Below are 25,712 nucleotides of genomic sequence, written 5' to 3' on the forward strand. Positions count from 1 at the left end.
TGATAAGGTAAGGATTGAGGAGGATCTACGCAGAATCGGAGAGGAAAGGAATATGTGGAAAACACTGATGAGGAGAAGGGACAGGATGATAGGACATCTGCTAAGACATGAGGGAATGACTTCCATGTTACTAGAGGGAGCTGTAGAGGGCAAAGGTGACCCCACTCTCTCCCGGTGCGATCTTTGGGGTCCTCAATCATCAATGCATGTGTTGCTTTATGATCCACTGCTTACGAGTTTTGGTTTTTTCATGGTGATGGGTTATTACAGCAGTGTAGTCTTTTCCATTAGTTGAGATAGCGTGTATCATTCTTCCTGCACGTCTGTGATAGTTTGCTACCCTGTCCCTTCTCGCCATGTGTCTGTGTGCAGGTGGTTCCTCAGCAGCACAACAGTTGCAGAACGGTAGGAGGCAACTCTTCCCACAGTTCAGTGATCATCTGCTGTCATATTTCTTCTTACCACGTATTTGTGTACAATTTCATCAACAGCTATACCAAGATAACCTCTCCGGGGCAATGGAATAGAACGAAGTTGTGGAGAAATAAAGAGGGCAATTTATATTTGAATTTCGAGCACCAGGTCTCTATGGCGTTTGGCGAGTAGTGCTTACAGTGATGCAGTAGGAGGCATCTGTAGCGAACTCCAACGTCAGACAGCGAGATACACAAGCAGTCGGGGTAAAAAGGGATTGTGATTAGTGTGCGATGTCATCTCCTGTAATGTTGATTGACGGGCCAGTTCAGAAACAAAAGCAGTTCCAAGAAAAGCAATATTCTCTATGAATTGGGAAGTGCACGTTCAGGCCATACTGTTGAACCACCATTATTAGCTGAAAAGTATTCCCCCTTCGCTTGCCCATTATTACTTCCTTTCATTTTTCATGTAGAGAGGCTATGGACACAATCCTCAGCTGTATGATTACAGGTAATACACCTGTATCTTTCTTACGCGACCTTATTCAATATGTGTAAGGGGCAAAATTATACAAGTCACATTTAAAAGAAGTAAGTAAACTATTTAATATGTCAAATATAATTGCCAAGATGTTAATACCATCCCTTTGAGAGACAAGGTGATCATTGCTGTCATGCAAAAATGCCTGGGGATGCCTACGCAATCATAAGTGTACTCAGGCGTACAGCACTTCGAAGGAAATCGATGACCACGGCTGTCCATCTTCAGGACGCCAAAAACATGGATATCTCATGTTGCTCGTGTTTTTTAGAGTATGCTGTGCAAGTTTCGCGGGAAAGCTCGTACACATGGTCTATAGTCCCTATTTCTTCTCAAGCCATTTTTATATTTTTTGAGGCCGGAAGATATACCTGGCTGTCGATTTGTTTTGGTCGAAGAGATGCAAGACTGGTTCCGTAGGCAGCTGCAAACATTTTCCCATGAACGCACTGACCATCTTGTCTGACAGTGGGAAAAGTTTATTAACAGTTACGGCATTTACTGTTTGAGATAAGAAACAGTGCACTCGCTGTTTTCCATGTGTTTCATTTTCATTTGACTACAGTGGGATAAGTTTATTAACAGTTACGGCATTTACTTTTGATATTATAAACGGTGCTCTTGCTTTTTTCCATACGTTCCATTTTCATTTGACTACCCTCATACTCAGAGGAAGCACTAAAGGAAACCAAGCAAAGATTCGGAGAGGGAATCAGATTACAGGGAGAAGAAATAAAAACTAATGTTTCTGTTAGAGATAGCAAAAGACGTGGAAGAGCAGATGAATAGACTGGATAAAGTCTTGAAAATAGTTTCTTAGATGAAGAAATAAAAGAAGGGTATTGGCATATAGTAGAACTAAGTCAGGTGATTGTGTAAGAATTACATTATAAAATGGTACACTGTAAGTAGTAGGTGACTTTTGCTATTTAGTCAAGAAAAAACTGATGATGGGTGAAGTGCAAAGGATATAAATTGCACGCGTGGTAAGAAATATATCACTGAAAAGAAGAACTTTTTCTGAAGGTATTCGTCTGGAGTGTAGCCTATGCAGAAATAAAAAGTGAACGATGGGCAGCCTACACAAGAAGAGAATAAGAGTTTCAGAAACGTTAGGTTTTATAATACAAGTGGAGATAAGAAAGGTAGATCGAGTAACTCATGAACAGAATACAAATGGGGGAAAACAAATTTATAACAAAACTTAGATAAAAGAGGGGATCGGTTCATTGGACTTCTTTTGAAGTATGAAGGAATGATCACTTTTGTAATGGAGGCAAGTGGCTAAAAATGGCTCTGAGCACTATGGGACTTAACAGCGGAGGTCATCAGTCCCCTAGAACTTAGAACTACTTAAACCTAACTAACCTAAGGACATCACACACATCCATGCCCAAGGCAGTATTCGAACCTGGGACTGTAGCGGTCGCGCGGTTCCAGACTGAAGCGCCTAGAACCGCTCGGCCACAGCGGCCGGCTGGAGGGAGGTATTGGGGATAAAGATTGTATTAGGAGACCAAAACTTGAATACGGTAAGCTATTACAGTATCCGTAGGTTACAGCAGTTATTCGGAAATGAAGAGTCTTGAACAGGCTAGAGTAACGTGGAGAGCTGCTTCAGACAAGTCTTTGGACTGAAGACCGTTGCAGCAACATTCGCTGTCTCAATATCGTTAATGCAGAAGGCGCCTATTACTTTCTTACTGGTACTTATTACTTGAGAGAAAATTCCATTTGCTTCCGTAAAAGCAACAGTTCCCCGCCATTTCAGTTACTGACATATAAATGACTGAAAGTATGGCCAGTTTCGTATCAATAAAATTTGGGTCTCAGCACGAAATACGAACAGCTTCATACCAACGTTACGTGACGTCCTGATTTAATGTTCATTTGGATATCCTCTTTCCATACATATTCCCACGCAAACAGGCTGACGTCAAAAAGAGTGCAAGCTGTAATCTGAGAAGTATGAACAAATCGCTTAAGCCAGATGCCGGAATTGTTTCGCTGGAAAGAACACAGAATGATTTCTGTCCTCATCTTTTCCAAATCCGAGCCCGCACCTCATTTATAATGATGCCATCGTCAGGTGTAAAATTCTTATCTTCGTTCCTAAGCTGCTGATACTTGTACCGGTAATCCAAAACACAAAATTTTTCTCATTCAGTATCTTTTTGCCAACTCATTCTATTTCGAGAGAAATGATAATGTGTTCTGTAAGTAGTTTGTCGTTTGTAATGCTTTCCCACTGGTCAAAATGATAGACAGAAAGAAACTATTTATAAAAACAACTTAAAACAACGGTCGCAATTACATAATCGTGATTAGATAATATAATATGGCGTAAATCGTTAAATGTCTCTAGGTACTTTAACAACATAACTAAATAACTATCGCTTCATATACAATCAGTAGTAGGCTTGAAGGGCAAAATTTTATGATACGTAATTTACACCATGTTAATAAATCGCATCTATGATCTGCGATATACATATGTAACTGTTCTTAATAATCCACTACTAGGCGCATTTAATAACCCGTAACACTGTGGCTACCATCTAACTAATAAACTGCAAATAATACTTATATTTATAACTGTACAGAATATTCGTGTCTTCCCTTCAGAATACTTACCAATTTACACAGAAAACTGCTTTGTAATCGCCGAAAGAGTGTTTCATCTCCAGGTTTGGGTCTAATGATAACCCCGAAAGGTCTCAAAGAGTACGCGGCTGTTGCTGAGCTGATTGTGGAAGATTTATAACAGCAGACTGCAGACTGCAGCTGGCAACAGAAAGCAACCCGCCTGTTCAGCATGAAGTTTCGTGCTTTGCTTGTGGTCGCAGGTACTCGTATCGGACATTATTAAACTGTAATCTTGCTATCGTAATTACTGACCTTCTTTGGTAATCTTGCTACACGACAGGAAAAGTTTCAACGAAAGTGAGGCAGATGTGATCGGTTTTGGAGAATTATATCCATCTTCTAATCAACGTTATGTTGATTACGTGGCTACTGCCAGTCATCGCAAGCATGAACTCACTGGTGTTTTAATAGCACGGCCTCGAAAAGTAACTGCTGTTTTAAAAAACTACCTGACATTTGTTGAACATTTTTTCAAGACGTGGTAGCGATAATAATCTCGTGTTCGGAATGCAAACTTTGAAAGCGGAGACTGGCCAAAGTAGCGTGCGTTGGCACTGAAAGGATTGTGCAGGAGGTAGACTGCTAGTGTTTAGATGTCTAAGGAGTTTTTGATCATGATGCGTAACACCGTAAAGGTTGTGTGATCAGCATTCAACACATTCCGAATTCACCATCCTTACATAAGCTAGATAGATCATCAGAAAACGTTGCACCTTCCCGTCTAATTTTATTTCCGAAAAATTGTTTCACTTTTTTCATTTCGCAAGATATTGAACATTGGCTGCAATCTGTAATTCCCGTTTCAATTCTTTAATCAATGACTTCTCCCAATCTAAGTACAGATTATTGATACATCTTTACATGTTTTAAGGGAATCATGAATGGATGTAACTTCATCAATACAGTATAATTTCTACAAAACAACGTAACACGACATTTATTTCTTTTCCGGCAGATAACATCACTGTCCCATTCCGTAGATATTTACGTAACATGGATGACAGAATTTGCGTCATTGCTGGATTGTGTTGAAAGAAAAAAAGTACAACGTGTTGTATCAGATTACTTGGCATCAGGAAGTTAAGCTCGAACTAAAACAGTGGGGGAGTACAATTGGCTAGACAGCCAGCTGACGACCCAAGTTACAGTGGATATTGTTTTCCATATGAAATACGGCGCATCATGAAAAGGTATCACATATAAGGTGTTAATGTAAGCAACTGCAGAGTATTCATCTAGCGAGTAAATATTAGCTACATCATACAGAATTAATGACATCATTATTCGTAATCAGTGTAAAGATATTCATTCCTACAGTTATCACATGGAAGTAGGAATTTAAATTTTTCTAACTTTTGTTATCTCCTACGCTACGTCACACACGAGGCGTACGAAGAATGTGATAGTAGCTGGCAGACATTTCGGAGGCTGTCCTGGCTGTGTATTCAAGTGGATGAGAGCGGTGGAGAGTCGCTTTTGTCTTGAGTGATATTCCTATAAAGCAGATATGACAGAAGAAACAGAAATAATTCGGAGATGAGGTGATAGGATGCTGATATGGCGATGTAAGCCATAGGAATGTGTTATAGAGGTGCTCTCACGGGATTTAAATTGGAATTTTAGGAAGGAAAACAACGTTCTCCACTCTAATTCTTGTCGTGCTAATTTAGAAGATCCGTGTTTCAGAATGATCGTGCAACAACACAGCTGGTAACCTCGTATGTCTTCCTAAAGGACCGTGAGAATATCAGAAGAGCGTTTACATAGGCGTATTGACGGTCATTTTCCGTCTCCCAGAATACGAATGGAATGAACAGACGTTACCATTGTCGGGCGGAAGTATCTATTCGATATGGAGGTACAATGAGTTGCTACGCCTTCGAGTGATACGTTGACCCGGAGATGATGATGATTATGATGTTTGGTCTGTTTGGCGCTCAAGTGCGCGGTTATCAACGCCTGTACAAATTCGCAACCTTTGCTCAGCCCAATCTCTCAACTTTCAGGAATTGGCCCGGAGAGGACAACTGTTTGAACGTAACAACGACATGCCCGACTAGATCCGACCATTACTCAGTGCGAAAGAGTAAGAGTAGGGTTTAATGTCCGTCGACATCTAGGTCATTAAGAGACGTCTCAACAGCGGGGAACCGTGGCTTAGACTGGCTCTTCTCCTCTGGAGTTGGTTGACGAAACACTGAACTGGGGAGGAGGCAACCGAAGTCATTCAGTCCATTTTTCTGTCGGTTCTACAATGTTACCGATAGTCTCTGTTCAGCAGTTACAATCGGCAGATCTGAAACTCCACCCGCACTGAATGTTCATTGGACATGAAGGGACTACGTCTCGTTGCGGTAGAAACACCTGCAGCATCCGTTCTCCTGTGTTGTTCAATGCCGCATCAAATTATATTCAACTCCTTAACAATCTCCTCTCTAGTGCTAGCTTCAGCTCACAGCGGCTTCACCATATTTGAATTTCAAGAAGGCAGTGACTTTATAGTACTGCCAGATGTCACTGTACCGTTATTTCTACGCTCTTCTGATATTTTGCTGACGTAGAATGGAATGTTTTAACTAACTTCGTGTCTGTCACACTTTTCTAATTCCGATCTTGTGTAAAGAAGGACAGAATCTAAGAAACATTTTAAAATAGCAACATCATGTATGTGTAGACCAAATAATGTTTTGTCTGTAAGTAACCCTACACTATAAAAACAGTTGATTAACGACCACAATAGCTGTTCCTAAGCCTCCCCTAAGAGGCATACCACTTTAAATATACAAATGTGTCGATTTGCATTTACGCTTGACAGAGTGTCCCCGTTCCAACTCCCACCGAAAAGAACTGCATTTCCTTCGAACACTCAGAGTCGAGTGCTCTTTCTCTGTTTCCACAGCTGCAGACAGATCAAAAGACTCCAATAACAAGAGTTGCGGCAGCGCGGGTATGAAGGGATTATTTCAATAGTGGTACAAGTCCCTTTTTGTTCATTCTGAGATACAGAGTCCTAAGGTTTAAAGAGCACAGAAAAATCTGCAGTTGAGATACCAGAAATATTCAAGTACACATACTTGAATTTTTCTGGTATCTCAACTGTAAATTTTTCAGCGCTCATTTAACTTTAGGACTTTGTATCTCAGAATGAACAAAAAGGGACTTGTACCACTATTGAAGTAAGCGCTTCATATATGAGTAGACTTTCGTATATTTTATTTATTAACTTTCATTGATTTGTTTATTTATTTTCTCCATCAGTGTCACAGCCTCAAGGACCTCTGCTAGAAACACCGAAAAAGTATCAATGTTTTAACAGTATATTCATTATTACACGTATATTACCGTAGGTCTTGTATTTTGTATAAAATCTAAATTTTAGAAATAGTAATTAAAGACAGAATGGAATCAGTAACAGTCAGTAATCACACTTTACGTATGTTTTCGAATAGTAGAAGCACAGAGATACAGGGTGCTACAGTTATACTATTGGCCTGACACCAATGGACGTGAGGGAACAGACGGACACAGAATCGATTGGGAAAAGTAACTTAGTAACGTTGGGAGTAGTGGTATTAGCAGCAGTGGTGGTATGGACGATGTGGGCGAAAAGCTCACAGCAGAATTTGTTTTGCTTGTAGTTCTGGCGGCGCCGACTTCGGCGGTCTTCAGCAGGGAGTCGGCGTCCGACGACTCGTCAGTTACGGAGGCGCCGTGCCCGGGACCCTGTCCGGCGACGCACGGCCCCGTCTGCGCCACCTTTGACAATCGATACTACTACTACTCGTTCAGCAACTACTGCATGTACCAGCAGTGCCTATGTACTCTCAACTACCGTAAGTAGGCATCTCGTTCGTGCATATTACATATAAGTCGCAGACACTAAAGGGCTTCCATGAATAAAAAACACTCGGCAATATCATCGTGTGCAATTAGTTCAGATATTCGGTGTTTCAGTGTCTGCATTAAGTTTCATTGTCAGGAGCAAAGGAATGGTTTTGTTGCTCACGTAAAGGCGGGAGAGTAGAAACGTCTGAAGAGTAATGAAGACTGGGGCAGATTTACGAGGATCACCTTTGGGAGTTTTTAATTTTTTGTTGTTACACTTATCGTGTGTAAAATGTTCCGTCTTACAATGAAGAGACAAAGAAACTAGTACAAGTGAATAATAACGTGAAGGGTCCCCGCGAGCCCGCAGAAGTGCTGTGACACCACGTAGCATGGACTCGATTAATGACTGATGTAGTGCTGGAGTGAACTGATACCATGAATCCTCCAGGGCTGTAAGAGTACGAAGGGGTGGGGGTCTCTTCTGAACAGCACGTTACAACGTATCCCAGATCAATAATATTCATGTCTGGGGAGTATGGTGGCCAGCGGACATGTTTAAGCTCTGAGGAGGGTTCCTGGAGTCGCTCTGTAGCAATTCTGGACGCGTGGGGTGTTGCATTGGCCTCCTGAAATTGCCCAAGTCCGTCGGAATGCACAATAGATATGAATGGATGCTGATGATCAGACAGTATACTTACGTACGTGCCACCTGTCAGAGTCGTATCTAGTCGTATCAGGGGTCCCATATCACTCCAACTTCATGCACCCCACACCATTACAGAGCCTCCACCAGCATAAACAATCCTCTGCTGACATGCAGTGTCCATGGATTCATGAGATTGTCTCCATACCCATACATGTTTATCCGCTCAATACACCTTGAAACGAGAGTCGTCCGACCAGGCAATATGTTTCCTGTCATCAACAGCCCAAATCGGCATTGACGGACCCAGGCGAGGCGTAAAGCATTGTGTCGTGTAGGCTTCAAGGGTACACTAGTGGGCCTCCGGCCCTGAAAGCCACATCTTTGATGTTTCGTTGAACGGTTCGCACGCAGACATTTGTTGATGGCTAAGCATTGAAATCTGCAGCAATTTGCGGAAAGGTTGCACTTCTGTTACGTCGAACAATCTCTTCAGGCGTCGTTGGTCCCATTGTTGCAGGACCTTTTTTCGCCTGCAGCGATGTCGGAGATTTGATGTTTTACCGGATTACCCACATTCTCGATACACTGGTGCACGGTCGTACTGGAGAATTCCCGCTTCATCGCCACCTCAGTAATGCTGTATCCCTTTACTCGTGCACCAACTATGACACTACGCTCCAACTCACTTAAATATGGATAACCTGTCATTGCAACAGCAGTAGCCAATCTAACATCTACGCCAGACACTTGTTGTCTTATATAGGTATTGCCAATCGTAGCGCCGTATTCTGCCTGTTCACATATCTCTGTATTTCAATACACATGCCTATACCAGTTTATTTGGCGCTTCAGTGTATAACACATCTATTAAAGTGTAACTTGGTATACGTAGTTCTATTTCAACATCTGACTTAAGAGTGTAAAATAACTTTATATTGGCTCAAGTAGCCCTCTGTATGGGGCAGGTTCATGTCCATACGGAGACACATTTACGCATATCGTAGAACACAATAACGACTAAATAAAGCACTCTACAATTTTCGAAATATATTTTACTGGCAGTAAACAAAATTAAAAACTTGCTAACAGCGCTCATCATACTAAAATAAAAAATTTCATTGGCAATACAGAAATTTTTTGGTGAAATTCCATGAGTAAGCATAATACGGCATCCATAGAAATTTGAATGTTAATTATAGGCCCATTCATCGTTACGTCCGAATTGTAACATAAGCACACAGAAAGCAATGTCCCTCCCGTCGTACAATCGCAGTGAGTCCCAATTTTGCATCTATCGAATTGGAGGCATTTCTTTTTGATTGGTTGTATCGTTTCAACAAGCCAATACAAAGCCAGTTTACATACCTTTCATCAGTCTGTTGCAGGCTGTAAGAGAGAAGAAGAAACACTTGGTTGGTTATCCGTTGAGAGTTGAGTGATTGCTAACAGACGCTTTGGAAGGATTAGTTTATGAAAGGAGATTGGGAGGAAGAAGGAGACGTAAGGTAACAGACGGAGGCGGAACTTCTGCGTGTCTTAAGAGGATGGCTAACGACAGGAGTACATGGAGAGTTGCCGTGTGAAAAACTTTCTTTGGCAGGACACTAACGTCGATATCAAAAGTAGGCCCATCAGCAATTTCCCGTGTTCTTGCTCCTAGCAATTTTTTAGCCTTATTAATCTTTGCGCCCTTATATTAATTCGTTCAGCTTGAGGTTCATCGCCGACCGATGTGACCAAGCGGTTCTAGGCGCTTCATAGCAGAACAGCGCTGCTGCTACGGTCGCAGGTTCGAATCCTGCCTCGGTCATGGATGTGTTTGATATCCTTCGGTTAGTTAGGTTTAAGTAGTTCTAAGTTCTAGGGGACTGATGACCTCAGATGTTAAGCCCCAAAGTGCTCAGAGACATTTTGAAGTTCATTAGCTTTTAATACGCTCTTTTTAACAATGTCTACCTTTTATTTCCTTGTTCCTCTTTTTTTAGATTGCTTTTCCAACTTCTGTTCTCGTGAAGTTTTCTTAGCGCGGTATCAGTAAGGATGGAAATGCTAAACAGTGCGTAAACGTGTTCCGACAGACATGCGTAACGCTCCCATGCTTGCTTAGTTTCTGAAGTACAACAGTAACTTCCGCCCTTTGAAATTGTAAAAATGTACCTTGCAAATTAAAATAATCTATTGTAACCGAAGACATATTTTTCTTTCCTCAGTTGCAAAATGTACCCAAGGAGCTTCGTTATTTGTGTAATAAAATTTACTCGCCTTGCACAAAAACTCAAATATGTTCAGCGCGCTAAGACACTCATCATGCTGGTGCCGTGGAGTTTGTGAGAGCTGTCAATAGATGGCAGTACTGATCTTTCGTTCTCAGTAGAGCTCTAGCAAGAAAGGTTCCCGAGAAAGGTGCTCTGCATAAACGTGCACCGTGGGTTAACGACCCTCGATCTCCACTACAGTCTGTTTACGATGGCCTGACCGAGTTCTATCTGAGCTGCGGGGAGTAGAGGAAGCAGGCTCCACCCACAGAAACCTATGGTGCAAACGTCGATGCGCGGCTACAACCCGCATTTTCCTCAAGTAGCACTGTCACTCCACATGTGCTTAATACTTTAGCACCTCACCGTACAGTCACTCTGTAGCTCCCACTGTACACATAGACAGAATTTCTTACGGTCGCTAATCGCTAATGTTGGAACCGGTCAAGGATAAAACTATCGCAACTAAAGTCGTCTGACTTCAACTGACTTCTGCCAATTCAGGATTAGGAAGCCCGGTGTCGTGAACACACGGTACGTTCATAAGCCGATATATATGCAGAATGAAGTGAATAATGAATATTTGTGCCAAAGTCGGGATTTACGAGGCAGATGCTGAGACGTGAATGGGAGTTAAAATCGACAAGGGTAACATGCCAGGATAATCCGTGTAGTTGTGCAAAGCCTCTGTGCCATAGTGGCATAGTGGTTAGAGCATGTGGCTGTCGAACAAAAGAACCGGGATTTGAATCCTGGCTTGGTACAAATCTTCATTAATCGCTTCAGTGCGCGTATACACACAACAGTTTTTGAGACTTAAAAAAGTCTATGGAGACATGTAGTTCATTTAAAAAATATCATCTACCAACGAGGAAAACATTCACTGTTTCTTCCTCAGTCGCAGCTTAACAAACGTGCTTCAGAATACAACGCCATGCATCATTTTCCTATTCTGGTAGCATATATTAATTGATTTTAGAGTTTTGTTCATGGTTGCAGCAGCAACCATAGGATGAAACTGTTTGATGACTTAACAAACAGCCAATCAATTGCAAACTGGAAGATCTTTGGCTGGCCGCTGTAGCCGAGCGGTTGTAGACGATTCAGTCCGGAACCACGCTTCTGCTACGGTCGCAGGTTCGAGTTCTGCCTTGGACACAGACGCGTGTGATGTCCTTAGGTTGGTTAGGTTCAAGTAGTTCTAAGTTCTAGGGGACTGATGACCTCAGATGTTAAGTCCAATAGTGCTTAGAGCCATTTGAAGTTATTTTAAAACCCCTTGACCATGGTTTGAATCCCCATAAAAAACGTATTCTTCAGAAGGAAATATTAATAAAGAATTATTCAGACTCTGTTGTTTATTCTTGCCTATGCTCTACCTAGTATATACCAAAACGAAGCACATAAAAACGGGATTTTTCCGGAGCTCACACATCGGGTTCTATTAGTGACAGAAAGGTAAGCTCAAGTGTTCTTATTAGCCCTTCGGCTAGGGACCATTATATACCCAGCATAAGGATCGTCTTACTGAAACTATCCTACAGTACATGGTCAAAGTTTGAATATTACATACTACATCCAGCTTAGGCAAATGGAGCAAATCTATTGTTTCTTTTTGCATTTTATATGATCTTCGGTGGACCTTAAGAATCTTCTGGAAGTAACATTTAGTTCATGGGTGGATCCTGAGAAAACTCGAAAAAAAATGTTTTCAAGTAATAAAACTAATCCGCGATTTCCAAGACGGCTATGCCCAAAAAATTGCTGTAATTTTTACAGTACGCTCCTAAAGATTCAGATCTCGATTGACTTTGAATGTTTTCGTGATATCTGGATCTGTTTCGGAGATGCAGAGGTTCAAATTTACCCTACCCTTTCAAGTAAAATCCGGTGTTAGGTGAAACGTAGATTGTAAAGTGACGTCGCAAGGAGAAATATGCTATACAGAGTTTCCGTTATCATTGCAGTGGTTCTGGGAACACCATTTTGTTGCAGTACAGAAGCACGTGCTAAATTCTTGTACGCATAAAATCCGGTATGAGGTGTAAAATAACGTATTTATGCGTTATTTTAATTTCACACAAGTAAACTACGAAACCCTTATTGACGTATAAAGTTGTCTTCATATGGGTGCATGCCTTCTGTAACAGGCGAAAGAAGGGAACCAGTGGGATAAAGTTCCTATCGGACAACGTAAAAGATAAATACGCTCTTGTTTATTAAGAAACTCTGGCTGTATGGTGAGGTACCAGTTTCCTCATTCTAATTTTAAAAATTTTCCCAAGAATTTTGACGTGTGAACGTATTCGCACGTTTTATTCTGATGGTGGAGGAGACAGAGGCAGCCGGAGAAAGAAAAGTATTGAATATTCGAAAATCGTTGACGGCAGTTGTTGTGTAGAAAGAGCCCAGGAGAAAATTGCTGTGTGAGAGAAAGGGAGGAGCACAGTTCAATAGAACGTAGCTGACAGTGAGTAACAGTGCTACGAAGAGATTGAAGTAGACAGTGCCAGTGGGAGAGGAATAAGCAGAAGGAGAAAGTTAAATTGGGAGGAGCCAGTGATAACGAGACACACAGTCTACGACAATGGCAAAGATGGTGAGACAGATAGTGAGAAGAGGCAGCAGCAGTGAGTAGGATTGAACGAGATAATAACAATAAGGGAGAGAAAGGGGGAGGGGGAGACGTGACTGTGAGAGAAGGCAATATTAGTAGAAAACAACGAAGGAGTTTGTGACATCGAGGCAGCGGATAGTGACCGAGACACAAAGAGATAATGCCCTTGAGTTAGGCTCAAGCGATGAACTGGTTGGTGTGAGCCGGCCACAGTTATTGGAGCTTGTGGAATTGAGAGGGTAGTTGCATGTTAAAAATAGCGCGAAAGGTTTTGGAGAAATTCCGAAGTTGCTGAGGGAGGTAGAACGAGATAGCTGGTACCCGAATTTTGAGTCAAAGTCTTTTAATAACCAGGAAAATATTCGCCTTATTAGTGCTCCAATTAAAGCAATCTTATCGTGGTTGAGATACGATCGATTTGTAAGTTCTGTCTCGCCATGTAATTAAATAACACAAAACAAACTGAAAGATTCGCTTTGTTGTAGTTTTTTATGTTTATTTCATTTCTGTTACGAAAGATGACAGCTGTAATGTTTTAAAATTGAAGTGAGTTCGGTAGATCAGGTTACGGGAGGTTGTCGAGCACAACTGCCCCCATGCTATTATACACTCGCTACAACAAATGGTGTGTGTTCGCAGTATAGAATATCTGCATTTTAACGGAGCTTCGTGTTATTCTACAATGAATAACTTGAGATAGTTCTATGGTGAAATGAACGTCTCCGTGCATGTAAAAACGTAAATACAAAGAAACATTTTCTGTTGGGTGTTCCCTAGGAAGGTAAAGACATTCTTAATTTATACAGTTTCATAATTTATACAGCTGTATTATTTTCTTCGTGCAACTTTGTTTAAACTACAACATCAAATGCCTAGCCACAAATAATAAATAGCGAAGAAATAATTTGTCTGTTCCACTTACATCACTATTCGTTGACCAGATCGGCTATGAATGTAAAGAACAGGGCCCTTCATTTACGATTGCTTTGAGATAGCTCAACATGGTACTTACTAAAACTGATACGTACTCGAAGAGTGCTAGTAACTGATTTGTAATACAATCTATTGTAGACGTCCTTAACAATTTCAATGTGGATCATAGAACGCATACTGTTTGCAATACCTCACAATAAATGATTTACTTCTTTCGGAAGCACGTACTAAACTGTGGTTCTACAGTTAAAATACGGTATAACACCTGCAGGTATCATTTTAAGGTCTCTTTGTCGATTTACTAAACTTTCAAAATTTAAGTAAACAAAGATCTTTGTAACAGTGTTAAAGGGAATCATGAATCGTTTGCTAAACTCTGCATCCCTACCTGATGGAAATATCTGCATGTAATAACAGATATCCCCAAAAGTTTTTACATGTTTTGGAAACGAATAATGCGGTGCACGTAATATTTTATTTGTTAGTCATCGGTGTAGTAACATCAAATAAAAATAACTAATGAATGAATCAGTACTTATACAGTATGAAAACAGTTTATTAACAGTAAACTCACAGAATACAGATAGACATATGTTATATGTGAAGTTATACGTTTATGAATATAACAAAAGGCACTGAATGATAAAGCCTCGTTTGTCAGCATTCGTCTCTGAAACTTTTCAAAACAAAGTATCTATTAATTTTTTGATAACGGAAGACCATTTACAAGTACCATTTAATGACAAGTTTTTTAACACTTTTTCCAGTTTTACCAAGCTGTCATAGTGCCCAGACGACGTTCAAAACTTCATGGCATGAACCGTGTCAGCACAAATTTTATTCTACTCGACCCTAATACTTACTGAAACTTCAGAAAACGCCCTAAAATATTATTAAACTACTTGGACGACGTCTGGAACTCTCTACTACCGTCCGCCAATTTCTGGACGTGTTCGCACATGTTCGCTAGTAATATTTCTTGGCAATGACCTAACAGCTGTAAGTTTTGTACACCATCAGGACTCGAGGGCAAGCCCTTACCTGTCATAGTAGCATTAAATGTTGACGCCCTCGGGCACAACTCAGTACATACGTTTACATCTTAGTAGCTGCGGAAACTTCCTTTCCAGATTAAAGCTCTATAGAAATCCTCTACATAACTAGCTGACTAGCAGCCTTGGAAGAAAGGACACGGCAGGGGAACTGGTTACCCACAATGTGACAGTGTTTGCAGAATGATTATCTTACTCTGCGGGTATTGGTGCTCTCGCGAACCTACCTGACTGACTGAAATGGCCGGGATTCGAACATTCGTCTGTCCATCCTGCGCCTGTTAAGGTCCATAATCATACACGTGAAGAGACGTCTCCAAGAATGTTGCCTCGAAAGGTCAGAGCCCCATTTTATGTTCCTGTCAGTAGCACTATTTTTATATGTTCGTAAAGTTTGTCAGGAACTGACAAACTAATAAAGGTGTTGCAGGGTGGGTAGTGCTGGGAAATTAATACTGAGAAAAAATATCGATATGTTGCGCCGTTTCTTAGGTAATTATCATGGAAATTGGCCACTCAGGCCTTTGGGCGCACAAATTCAAGAGGCCTGCCAGAGATGGTGTGGCTAAACGTGTTCTTTCTTTGGTTTCTTAAAATCGAAGGAGAGAGCGATACAGTACTGGACAAAGGAAGGTGGTAAGAATCGAACCGGAGCCAAACATTAGGTAGTCTCGTACACTACCATCTGCAATAGGACAGCACAGAAACAGAAAGGAATGTTAGGGTTTAACGCCCTGTCGTTATCGACAGCATTAGGGACAAACTCGGAAATGTTTCAGGGATGGGGAAGGAAAAGGTCTTGCTCTTTTAGAGGAACCATCCAGGCACTTGCTAGGAACGGTTTAGGGAAATCACAGAAAACCCAAATCTCGATGGCCGGCCGCAAATTTGAAGTGCTGTCCCAACGAACGCATGTCCAGTATGTCAACCACTGAGCCACCATGCTCGGTGCTGTCAGAACAACTGACACTTATTGTTTCTGGCAGGCCCCTTGAATTTGAATGTGCAGAGTTCGTTATGGGTTAACTTGCTACTTTACAAAGAAACAGAGTAACTACTACATTGTTTTCCTTAATAATTTTTTCTCCTCACAACCTACCCTGCAACATCCTTCCCACATTTGCAGTGTTTCTGACCACACTGTAAATCCGCAGCAATGTATAAAGTGTTGTTCAATGTCGAGGCGACAATTTAATCTTCCACAGCTCTTTCTTTCCCTAAACCAGAGAGTAACGGACGAGTCTCCCAATTTTTCAGGTGCTTTTATCCTCTTGTTAATTTATTAACTCCTGTTCAGTTATTATCTCCGATGTAATTAAAACCTTCTGGGTCTCGGCTCTAATCCCAGCCAGTAGCAGGACAAGGAGAGCGTCACCACAAAGTAAGTCACCCCAAAATGGGTCACCCCAAAGAACCGTTATCCAACATGGCGGCCGTCACCCCAGGGGCAGCGTCATCCCAACGTACCATTATCCAAGACGGCATCCGTGACACAAGTAAATGACGGCACATGACGTCAGCTGATGATCCGATTGAAGTCGGCAGATGATGCAGGTACCCTTATCAAAGATGGCGCCTTTTTGAGGGAAGATAGCTCAATTGCGCTACCTCTACTAACCTATGAAAATGGCGGCATAGAAAGGGCCACATCCATTTACCTAAGACCACTCTTCCTAAGAACTGGGCGTAAGTCTTTATTTAAACAATTAGAGGCAGTACCACCATCAAATATGTTCACCATCCTCTTGGAAAATGTTCACGAATTTTTCTCTAAGACCTTCCTCCTGCAGCTGAGGCAAGTTAGTATGGTATTGTCGTTCAATTTGAATAAGAGTTTTATAAATTTGTTTAAATTTCCTTAAATTTGTTTAAATTTGATTAAATTTATTACCTAACTACAGCATTTGTGTCGTGTTACCGCCACAAGTTGCTGAGATATCGGTAGCTGTATTACATGCACTCATTCAGCCATTTTAACAATCAGAGGCAGTACCACCATCAAGTGTGTCCGCCATCCTCTTGCAAAAAATGGACGTTAATTTTGCTCCTAGAGCTTACTTCTGAAGGGTTACAGCGGTTGATAAGTTGGGCTTTTTACCTGCAGTGAGTGTTTGTGCGTTGAAATATTTTCGGGTGATTAAGCGTTGTGAGCGTGTTTGAATGCATTATATCAATGATCTACGAGTAGATTGCACGTTTGCTTGGTACATACTAAATTATTTCGGTAGTTTAGGAGATGGGTTGTTTGCAACAGGAGACCAGACAGCCAGATCATCGGTCTCGCCGGATTGGGGAAGGACAAGGAAGGAAGTCGGCCGTGCCCTTTTAAGGAACCATCCTAGCATTAGCCTGGAGCGATTTAGGGAAATCTCAGAAAACCTAAATGAGGATGGGGCCGAACGCGGGATTCAACCGTCGTTCTCCCAAATGCGAGTCCAGTGTGCTAACCACTGCGCGACTTCAAAATTTATAAGTTGTTTGCATCTCGGCACATCATTTTAATGTATTATTATTTAGGAGTAGTTTCGAGGTCTGTAAACTGTATATTGTGACTATAAGCACGTTAGGGTGAGTGTTTTGCATCAGCTTAATAAATAAATTAGGTGAAATCCGTAGTTAAATAAATTGTTCAAAAAAATTAATAAAGTACACTACCTCCTCTCTTCAGTAGCCAAAAACAGGCTCATTCCTTTTTTCACGTCAATTTTCCTCCCCTCCAGACCGGTGAGTGTTTTGTCGCAGCGTAATAAACTAGATGAGATATGTAATTCGATTTATGTAGGAAATGTGGTTGGATGATGTTGAAAGGTAGTTAAAACTAGGTGTTTGGAATCGTAGTGAACTCTTTTTGTTGCCTATATGAATGAGCAGCCTCTAGTGGGAGCGACACCATACTAACACTCCTCAGCAAAATTCATGCATATTTTCCAAGAGGATGGTAAAAACACTTGATGGTGCTAGTGGCTCTAATTGTTTAAACAAAGACTTACGTCCTGGGCATGTAGTACAGCTATTAAAATACCGATATCTAAGCCTCTTGTGGCGGTAGCACAACACCAATGCTGTAGGTACATAATAAATTTTAAAAATTTAAACACATTTAAAGAAATTTATACAAATTTAAAGAAATTTACACAAACTTAAAAAATTATAGTAATTATATTCGAACTGGATGGAAACACCATACTAACTCCCATCAGTTGTTAGAGCAAATTTCGTGAACAGAGATGATGGTTGTAGTGGGTCTAATTGTTTAAATAAGGACTTATGTCCAGTGATAGGGCTATCGATATCTCACCCTCTTAGTACGATAGCACGACACTAATGCTGTCGTTAGATAGTATATTTAATCAAATTTAAACAAATTTAAGGAAATGTAAACAAATTTATAAAAAATTTTATTCGAATTGAAAGACAATACCATACTAATTTGCCTCAGCTGCAGGAGTAATCTCTTAGAGCAAAATTCGGGAACGTTTTCCAAGAGGATGGCGAACATACTTGATGGTGGTACTGCCTCTAATTGTTTAAATAAAGACTTATGCCCAGTTCCTAGGAAGAGGTGACTTAGGTTCGAGGAGGTGGCCCCTTCTTTCCCGCCATTTTCTTAGGTTAGTAGAGGTAGCACAATTGAGTTATCTTCCCTCCAAAAGCCGTCATATTTGATAACGGTATCCGCATCATCTACAGACGTCAATCGCATCATCTGCAGATGTGAATCACATCATCAGTTGACATCGTGCGATGTCACACACTTACGTCATGGACGCCGTCTTGGATAACGGTAGTTTTGGGGGAGGCTGCCTCTTGGATGACGGCCGCCATCTTGGATAGCGGTACTTTGGGATGACCCACTTTGGGGCGACCTACTTTGGGGTGATGCTCTCCTTGTCCTACTACTCCCAGCCATTGCTTAAAACATCAACACTGATCAACTGTCAACGGCCTTGTCAAAGAGCACTTCAGATTAGAGAATGTTTCAGGGCACTCTCTAGTAGTTGAGATGAGGGATTGCCACTAAACAGCGGAAGAATCAGTAATGATCAACAACATGAGTTTGCAGAAGGCAACGGAAACAACTTGGTTAAGGACACATGTTATGTACCTGCAGGACATGTGGTCTCTAATTGAAGAAGTGTCATGATGATCTCTCCATTGGCAACACGTTCCGTATAGTCCCCCACTGTAATCTGCAGGGTTGGGGAAGTAACCGTGAGATACCCAGAAATATAAAACATATAGGAATTAAGTAAATGGAAGAGCAAAGAAGTCAAGACGGAATGGCTGCGCGAAAATGTGAAGAAATCAAAAAAGAAACTGTCGTCGGAAACATTAATTCATCGTGTAGAAAAGTCGAAACAATCTTCCATGAAATTTAAGGCAAGAGCGTAAACATTAAGAGCGCAATAAGAATTTCATTGTTAAACGCGTAGAAGAATGTGGGTAAGTGAAAAGCGAACACTGAAGGCTTCTATTTGGGGACTATTTGCCTGATGCTATCATGAGAAGAAATTTGATGTGGAAGAACTAGGGGTTCCAGTATTAGAGTCGGTGATTGAGGGAGCTTTGGAAAATATTCTACAGTTATTTCTAGATTATTTGGGGGAGTCACAAAATAACTACCATTCAGATCAAAGGGTAGAATACATGACAGACAACAACAGAGTTTACAGAGAATATCACCCAAATATCCATTGCAGGTAAGTCGAAAACTATCGTACTATCAGCTCAACGTCTCAGGCATCCAGGTTACTGACAGTGGCAATGTACAGAAGTATGGGGAAGATTATCGAGAAGTTGTAAGGCGACGATCAATTGGCACTTAAAAAGATAAAGGCAATTAAGTCTTTGTAGGTGATAATGAAAGTAAGACTGAGGAAAAATCAAGAAATGTTCGTTGGATTATTCAGCTTAGGAAAAGCTTTAACAATGTGAAATGGTGCAATATGTTTGATATTCTCAGAAAAATAGGAATAGGCTGTAGAGAAACACAGATAGTGTGTAATACTAACAAGAACCGGGAGGGAATAATCAAAATAGCGGTGCTTCGATTACAAAGGCTGTAAGAAAGGCGTGTAGTCTTTCACCACTACAGTTCAAACCGTACATCGGAGTAGCGATGCCAGTAATAAAAGTAATGTTCGAGAATGGGTTTAAAATTTACGCCAAAGGTTATCAATGATAGTGTTCGCAAATGGTAATGCTACACTCAGTAATAGTGAAGAATAAGTACACAGCCTGTTGAGAAGAACGAACGGTCAAGTAAGTTCTGTTTTCCAACAGTCCTTGCTTCAATATCATACAATACCGTGCTGCAAAAATGCACTCTAAATAATTTTGTCTTGATATTAAGTCTAAGCTTTGATCGTAGTAGACTGCTTGACCACGAATTTCCTCTTTTTCCTGTGCCAGACTGCTTATATCCTGAAACTTCCTGGCAGATTAAAACTGTGTGCCCGACCGAGTCTCGAACTCAGGACCTTTCCCTTTCGTGGGCAAGTGCTCTACCATCTTTTTTCTTTTGTTTTTTTTTAAATCTCATTTTGTTCGTTTCCGTTCGTTGTATCTGTTCTGGACGGACGTCGAAAGACACCCGTTTCAGTTCGTTGTTGATCCTTTAACTCAGTTTCTTTATTACAGAGGGCAGCTAGCCCTCTGACTGAACACGCTGAGCTACCGTGCAGGCGTACCATCTGAGCTACCGAAGCACGACTCACACCCGGTCCTCACAGCTTTACTTCTGACAGTATCTCGTCTCCTACCCTTCGCAGGAGAGCTTCTGTAAAGTTTGGAAAGGTAGGAGACGAGATACTGGCAGAAGTAAAGCTGTGAGGACCGGGCGTGAGTCGTGCTTCGGTAGCTCAGATGGACAGTCGGCTTTCAGCCGTGTTACCGTGCGGACGGGCTCGGTGCGCCGGGCAGTGCTCCGTAGGTGTTGTTGTTTACCCGCTAGCGCGCGGTCGCGTCGTTGTCTTGCCGTATAGTACCTGTACCGACCCGACATGGCGTTCTCATATCGAAAAGCTACAATCAAACTAACGTTCAACGCATCGTACACGAGACCGAAGGCCCATGAAATTGAACGGTTTCTACGAGACATCATGCACATCGAACCACAAGAACTGATAGGAATTCATCTGTCTATTGTAACCAGCACAGTGTACCTCAAACTGACTGACGAAGCGGCCTGCGACAGATTACTCTAACGATCTGCAAACGGCTTTCGCTTCTGTCACGCAGACGGTAACGTAAGGGTGGTAGGAGTTGACCATGCTGGTCTGTGGGTGCGTACCGTGCGCATCTTTGAACTACCGTTCGAAGTTCTTGCCAACCTAGTCGTTGATGCGCCGCGGCCATACGGCACTGTTCTGAGCCACACAGAGGAGAAATGGAACACATTCGAAACGTACCCTGTCCTTAACGGGGTACGACAAGTGCGCATAGAACTTAAGAAGCACGTTCCATCGTATGTTTTCGTTGGTGGCTGCCGCGCAATTGTTATATATGATGGACATCCGAGGGCCTGCTCGGGCTGCGGCCAGGAGGGCCATGTTAGAACTGAGTGTCTGCAGCGCCGCCTCGTTCAGGTGCCCCGCAATGAACTTCCCCAACGATCCACTATGACCTCTCTCCAGCTAACATATGTGGAGGCGGCACGACATGATGTGATGGATGCTCAAAACCGGCTACCTCCTCAAGCCGCTGCCAGCTCCGTTGGAGAGTCAGCGCCGTCGACGACGCCGCAGCCCAACGGTGCAGAGGTTCCTACAGCCTCCGCCCACCGCAGCGTCGTGGGCACCCAGCCACCGTCACTGTCGGGATCAGACACAGGGGTTCCTAGCGACCGAGACTGTGTCGAGCCCCGCTCTCCAGTGGATGTCGAATCTCGGAACCGAAAGCAAAAATCACCCAAGCGACACAAGAAGAAGCGATTGTCAGCTGACGAACAGGACAGGAATGTGAAGCCGGCGGAAGATATCGACTTCGTTGACTCGCCCACAATTGCAACGGACTCCAGTGGCATCATTCACCAGAAGGTGCCTGTAGACAAGGAACACTCTCCTAACTCTGGTGGCCCAGAAAACGAGGCGCACTGCGTCGACTCCCAAAATGTGGGCTCCTGTGAAAGCGTCCAGCCCCCAATGACATCACAATCGTCTCTTGGTGATTGGGCAGACGATATGGAGGCAGATGATGCACAGCAAACATCGATATCTCCACCAGAGCCCATGGCTGCCATTGAGCCCGGAGGGCTCTGCCAGTCAGGGACTCCTACGGCACAGTAAATTCACAGAATGCAGATGGATGGCTGTGTGGTGTGTGGTGTGTGAGATCACTGTGGGATTGCACCGGCACACTGCCTCCGCCACTTGATATGTCTCAGTCATATCGTGTAGGAACAGTCAACGTAAATGGTGCCCACTCCACTGTCAAGACCCGCATGTTACACGCCATGATCAGAGCGGCAGACTTGGACATTGCCCTTCTCCAGGAGGTCCGTCCCGAGCTGTGTTTAGACCTATATGGCTACACCACGTACAGCCTACCCGTAGGTGATGGCGCAGGAGGAACGGCCATCCTTCTCCGAGATGGCATAGACGCGACGGACGCGACGTACTTGCCGAACGGGCGAGGCATCGCACTCACACTTGGCGCAGTCCGCCTCATTAACGTCTACGCTCCCTCCGGTAATTCGCACCGTGGTGACAGGCATGTCTTCTATTCGGAGGAGTTGGCCCCACTTCTGCAAGGAAATATGGACCATTACATAGTGGACGGCGATTTTAACAGTGTTCTGCGGCCCGAGGACCAGATACCGCATTACGTCCCATGCCCGGCTCTACAAGCATTGATACGTGACCTCGCGCTCCACGACACATGGCTGTTACATCATGGGACCCAGAGTGGATATACGCACTTTACCAGCCATTCTGCCAGTCGTCTGGACCGGATTTACGTCTCGCGTGCCCTCCGCACAGCAACCCGTGATGCAGAACTCTGGCCGACGGCCTTCACAGACCATCTCGCGTACATCTGCACTGTCACCTTGCCCCGACAACTCACAAGACGCAGCAGGGGCCCGTGGACGCTGAACGTCTCCCTCCTTCGCGAGGAAGAGTGTCGGCGAGCAGTCACTGACACGTGGCGTCGATGTATCAGGCGCCTGCCTATGTATGCTTCCACGTTGCTGTGGTGGCTGGGATGTGTCAAACCTGCCCTCCGAAAGACCTTAATGGCCTACGGGCGTGACAGATCGAACTGGCAAAGGGCAACATCGGAATTTTACTATACAGCGTTACGTGAGCTGGCGACGCAAACGCCGTCTCCCGAACGTCAGATGTCCGTACAACGCATCAAAGCTCGTCTACTACGCATCAGGACAGAGCAGCTAGACGGTGTCCGCATCCGTGCGCGAGTGTATCACATTGTGCGTCAGTGTATCACATTGTGCACGAGAGGCGCCACCGCAAACGTCAGCTCATTACGGCGGTAAACACGGAGGACGGCGGGCGCGCAGTGACACAAACGGACATCGCGCACACGTTCGCCAGACACTATGGGACCTTGTACATGGAAGATCCGCGAAATGTACGTGATTATGACGAGGTGTTGCACGATTTTCCCGCCCCTCGGGACGTGGCACCCGATGATAGTCTGCTGTTGCCCATTACACCCGACGAGCTGACATCGGCCTTGGCACGTGGAGCACCGAACAAGTCGCCTGGACCGGACGGTTTACCCCTGGAATTCTACCGCACTTTTTACCGCCTTATGGGTGACAAGTGGCTGCAAATGTTTCAAGACCTGATCCGCCCTGATTTCACTGTCCCCACAGAATTCACAGAAGGCATCTTGATCCCAGTTCCGAAACCGAATGGTGGTTGTAGGTGGCAGGATTTTCGCCCACTCACACTTCTCAACAACGACTACAAGATCTTCGCCCGTATCCTCCGCGCGCGTCTCCACACCGGTATCGGGAAAGCCATCCACACCGATCAGACATGTTTAGGTGGTGTCAGCAACATTCATACGGCGTTAGGAGCATACCGCGACGTAATTCCTTTGACGGCGGCCTGCAAAATACGAGGCGCCCTTGTCGCCGTAGATTTTGACCACGCATTCGACCGCGTCGATCACGGCTTCTTACGCGCAGTTTTGCAACACATGGGCCTCTCTCCGGAGTCCGCACAGGTGGTCCTTCGACTGGTCCACGGAGCGCGCTCCCGCATGATGGTCAATGGTTATCAGTCTGGTCACATTGTTGTTGGACGGTCAGTGCGACAAGGGTGCCCCCTGTCGGGCATATAATTTGCTGCAGCGCTTGAACCAGCTTTACATGGTCTACGGCAGCGATTAACTGGTATCTCCTTGCGCATATCCTTCCCTTGACAGCTACGATGGCCGACAGATTTCAAGCAGCATATGGACATTTCGTAAGCACCGGTCTGATTTTTAAAGTCCGATACGCCACTCTGACACTGCCGCAGCGGGCGGGCGGTATCGGTTTAATTCACGTATATAACCGTGCACGATCGCTTTATCTCAACACTATGAGTTGCACGTGGACCTCTGCCCACGCCACTCTGACGGCCACCCTGATAGCGGAAGTGGCACCACACTCTCTGCATCCGCCGGTTTCTGTACGACACATTTCACCGGCACTCACCCACATCAGAGACTTCTTTATTGACTTCAGCTACTTACGGTCAGAACTTCCGACGACACGGAAGCCCAGCACAAAAGACTATTATCGCCTCTATCAGCAGCGGCAACCTGTAAATACGGTCACCCACAGACATCCTGAAGTTGCCTGGAACACGGTGTGGCGAGCGGTACACACGCCTTTTCTATCTACGACGGTGCGTTCATTGTGGTACGTGGTTGTGAATGGGAAGTTCGCTACTCGTCAGAGGTTACATTCCATACATCTGACGGACGACCCCTTGTGTCCGACATACTCAGTCGCTGACTCGGATGCACACCGTCTGATGTGTGCCGCGACCAGCGAGTGCTGGCTACTGACGCAGCGCATGCTGGCATTACTCTTGCGGCGATTGCCGGAGTCTATCTCTCCTGATGACGTATTGCGCCCCGACGTCGTATACTTTCCATCAACCAGAACGGACGCCGTTGACTGGCTGAAAGGCATGGCCGTTTACTACATATTTTGCGATGCTCCCAAAGGCACACTCGACTTTTGGTCCCTATTGATGACGACACATGCAGCTTTCAGCCGCCACCCGAAGTACAGAACTCGTTTCGCAAATTATTTAGGTTCATTATTTGCGGATCCTCCTGCTCACGGGGGCGTTCCGCGTATGAGACGCTGAAAATGAAGAAGAATCCTGGAGCATATTGATCCTCTACGGACGGAATAGGGGGGAACCCCTCCCAACAGACGAGAAGACGACTCGGACGCTCGGCTACGGCAGTTGTAGGATCTTTCTTTGTAATGAAGCAAAAATAAATCTATAATACAAAAAAAATGTTATAAGAATTAAAGAAATAACTAAATAAAAAGAACAACATCGACAAACCCACTCCATCCTCTTCCTGATCCTTCGATCCTCGAACTCGAACACGTTGCAAAAAAGATGGTAGAGCACTTGCCCGCGAAAGGCAAAGGTCCCGAGATCGAGTCTCGGTCGGGCACACAGTTTTAATCTGCCAGGAAGTTTCATATCAGCGCACACTTCGCTGCAGAGTGAAAATCTCATTCTGCTTATATCCTCCTTGTTCCGTCTATCATGGATTATTTTACTGCCTAGATAGCAGAA

The 25,712-nt window shown here is 43.6% G+C and overlaps 1 protein-coding gene across 1 annotated transcript in view; it reads left to right on the plus strand.

Moving 5' to 3' along the window:
• Positions 1-3,756: 3,756 nt before the first annotated feature.
• Positions 3,757-25,712, plus strand: part of LOC124777722 (greglin-like) — a 38,974-nt gene continuing 17,018 nt past the window's right edge. Inside the window, exons 1-2 of the mRNA XM_047253220.1 lie at positions 3,757-3,803; positions 7,242-7,436. Coding sequence (XP_047109176.1) covers positions 3,773-3,803; positions 7,242-7,436 — 226 coding nt within the window. The 5' untranslated portion in view covers positions 3,757-3,772. The remainder of the gene's footprint in view (positions 3,804-7,241; positions 7,437-25,712) is intronic.

The sequence above is a fragment of the Schistocerca piceifrons genome, chromosome 2, assembly GCF_021461385.2.
Source record: "Schistocerca piceifrons isolate TAMUIC-IGC-003096 chromosome 2, iqSchPice1.1, whole genome shotgun sequence".
Taxonomy (NCBI): Eukaryota; Metazoa; Arthropoda; class Insecta; order Orthoptera; family Acrididae; genus Schistocerca; species Schistocerca piceifrons.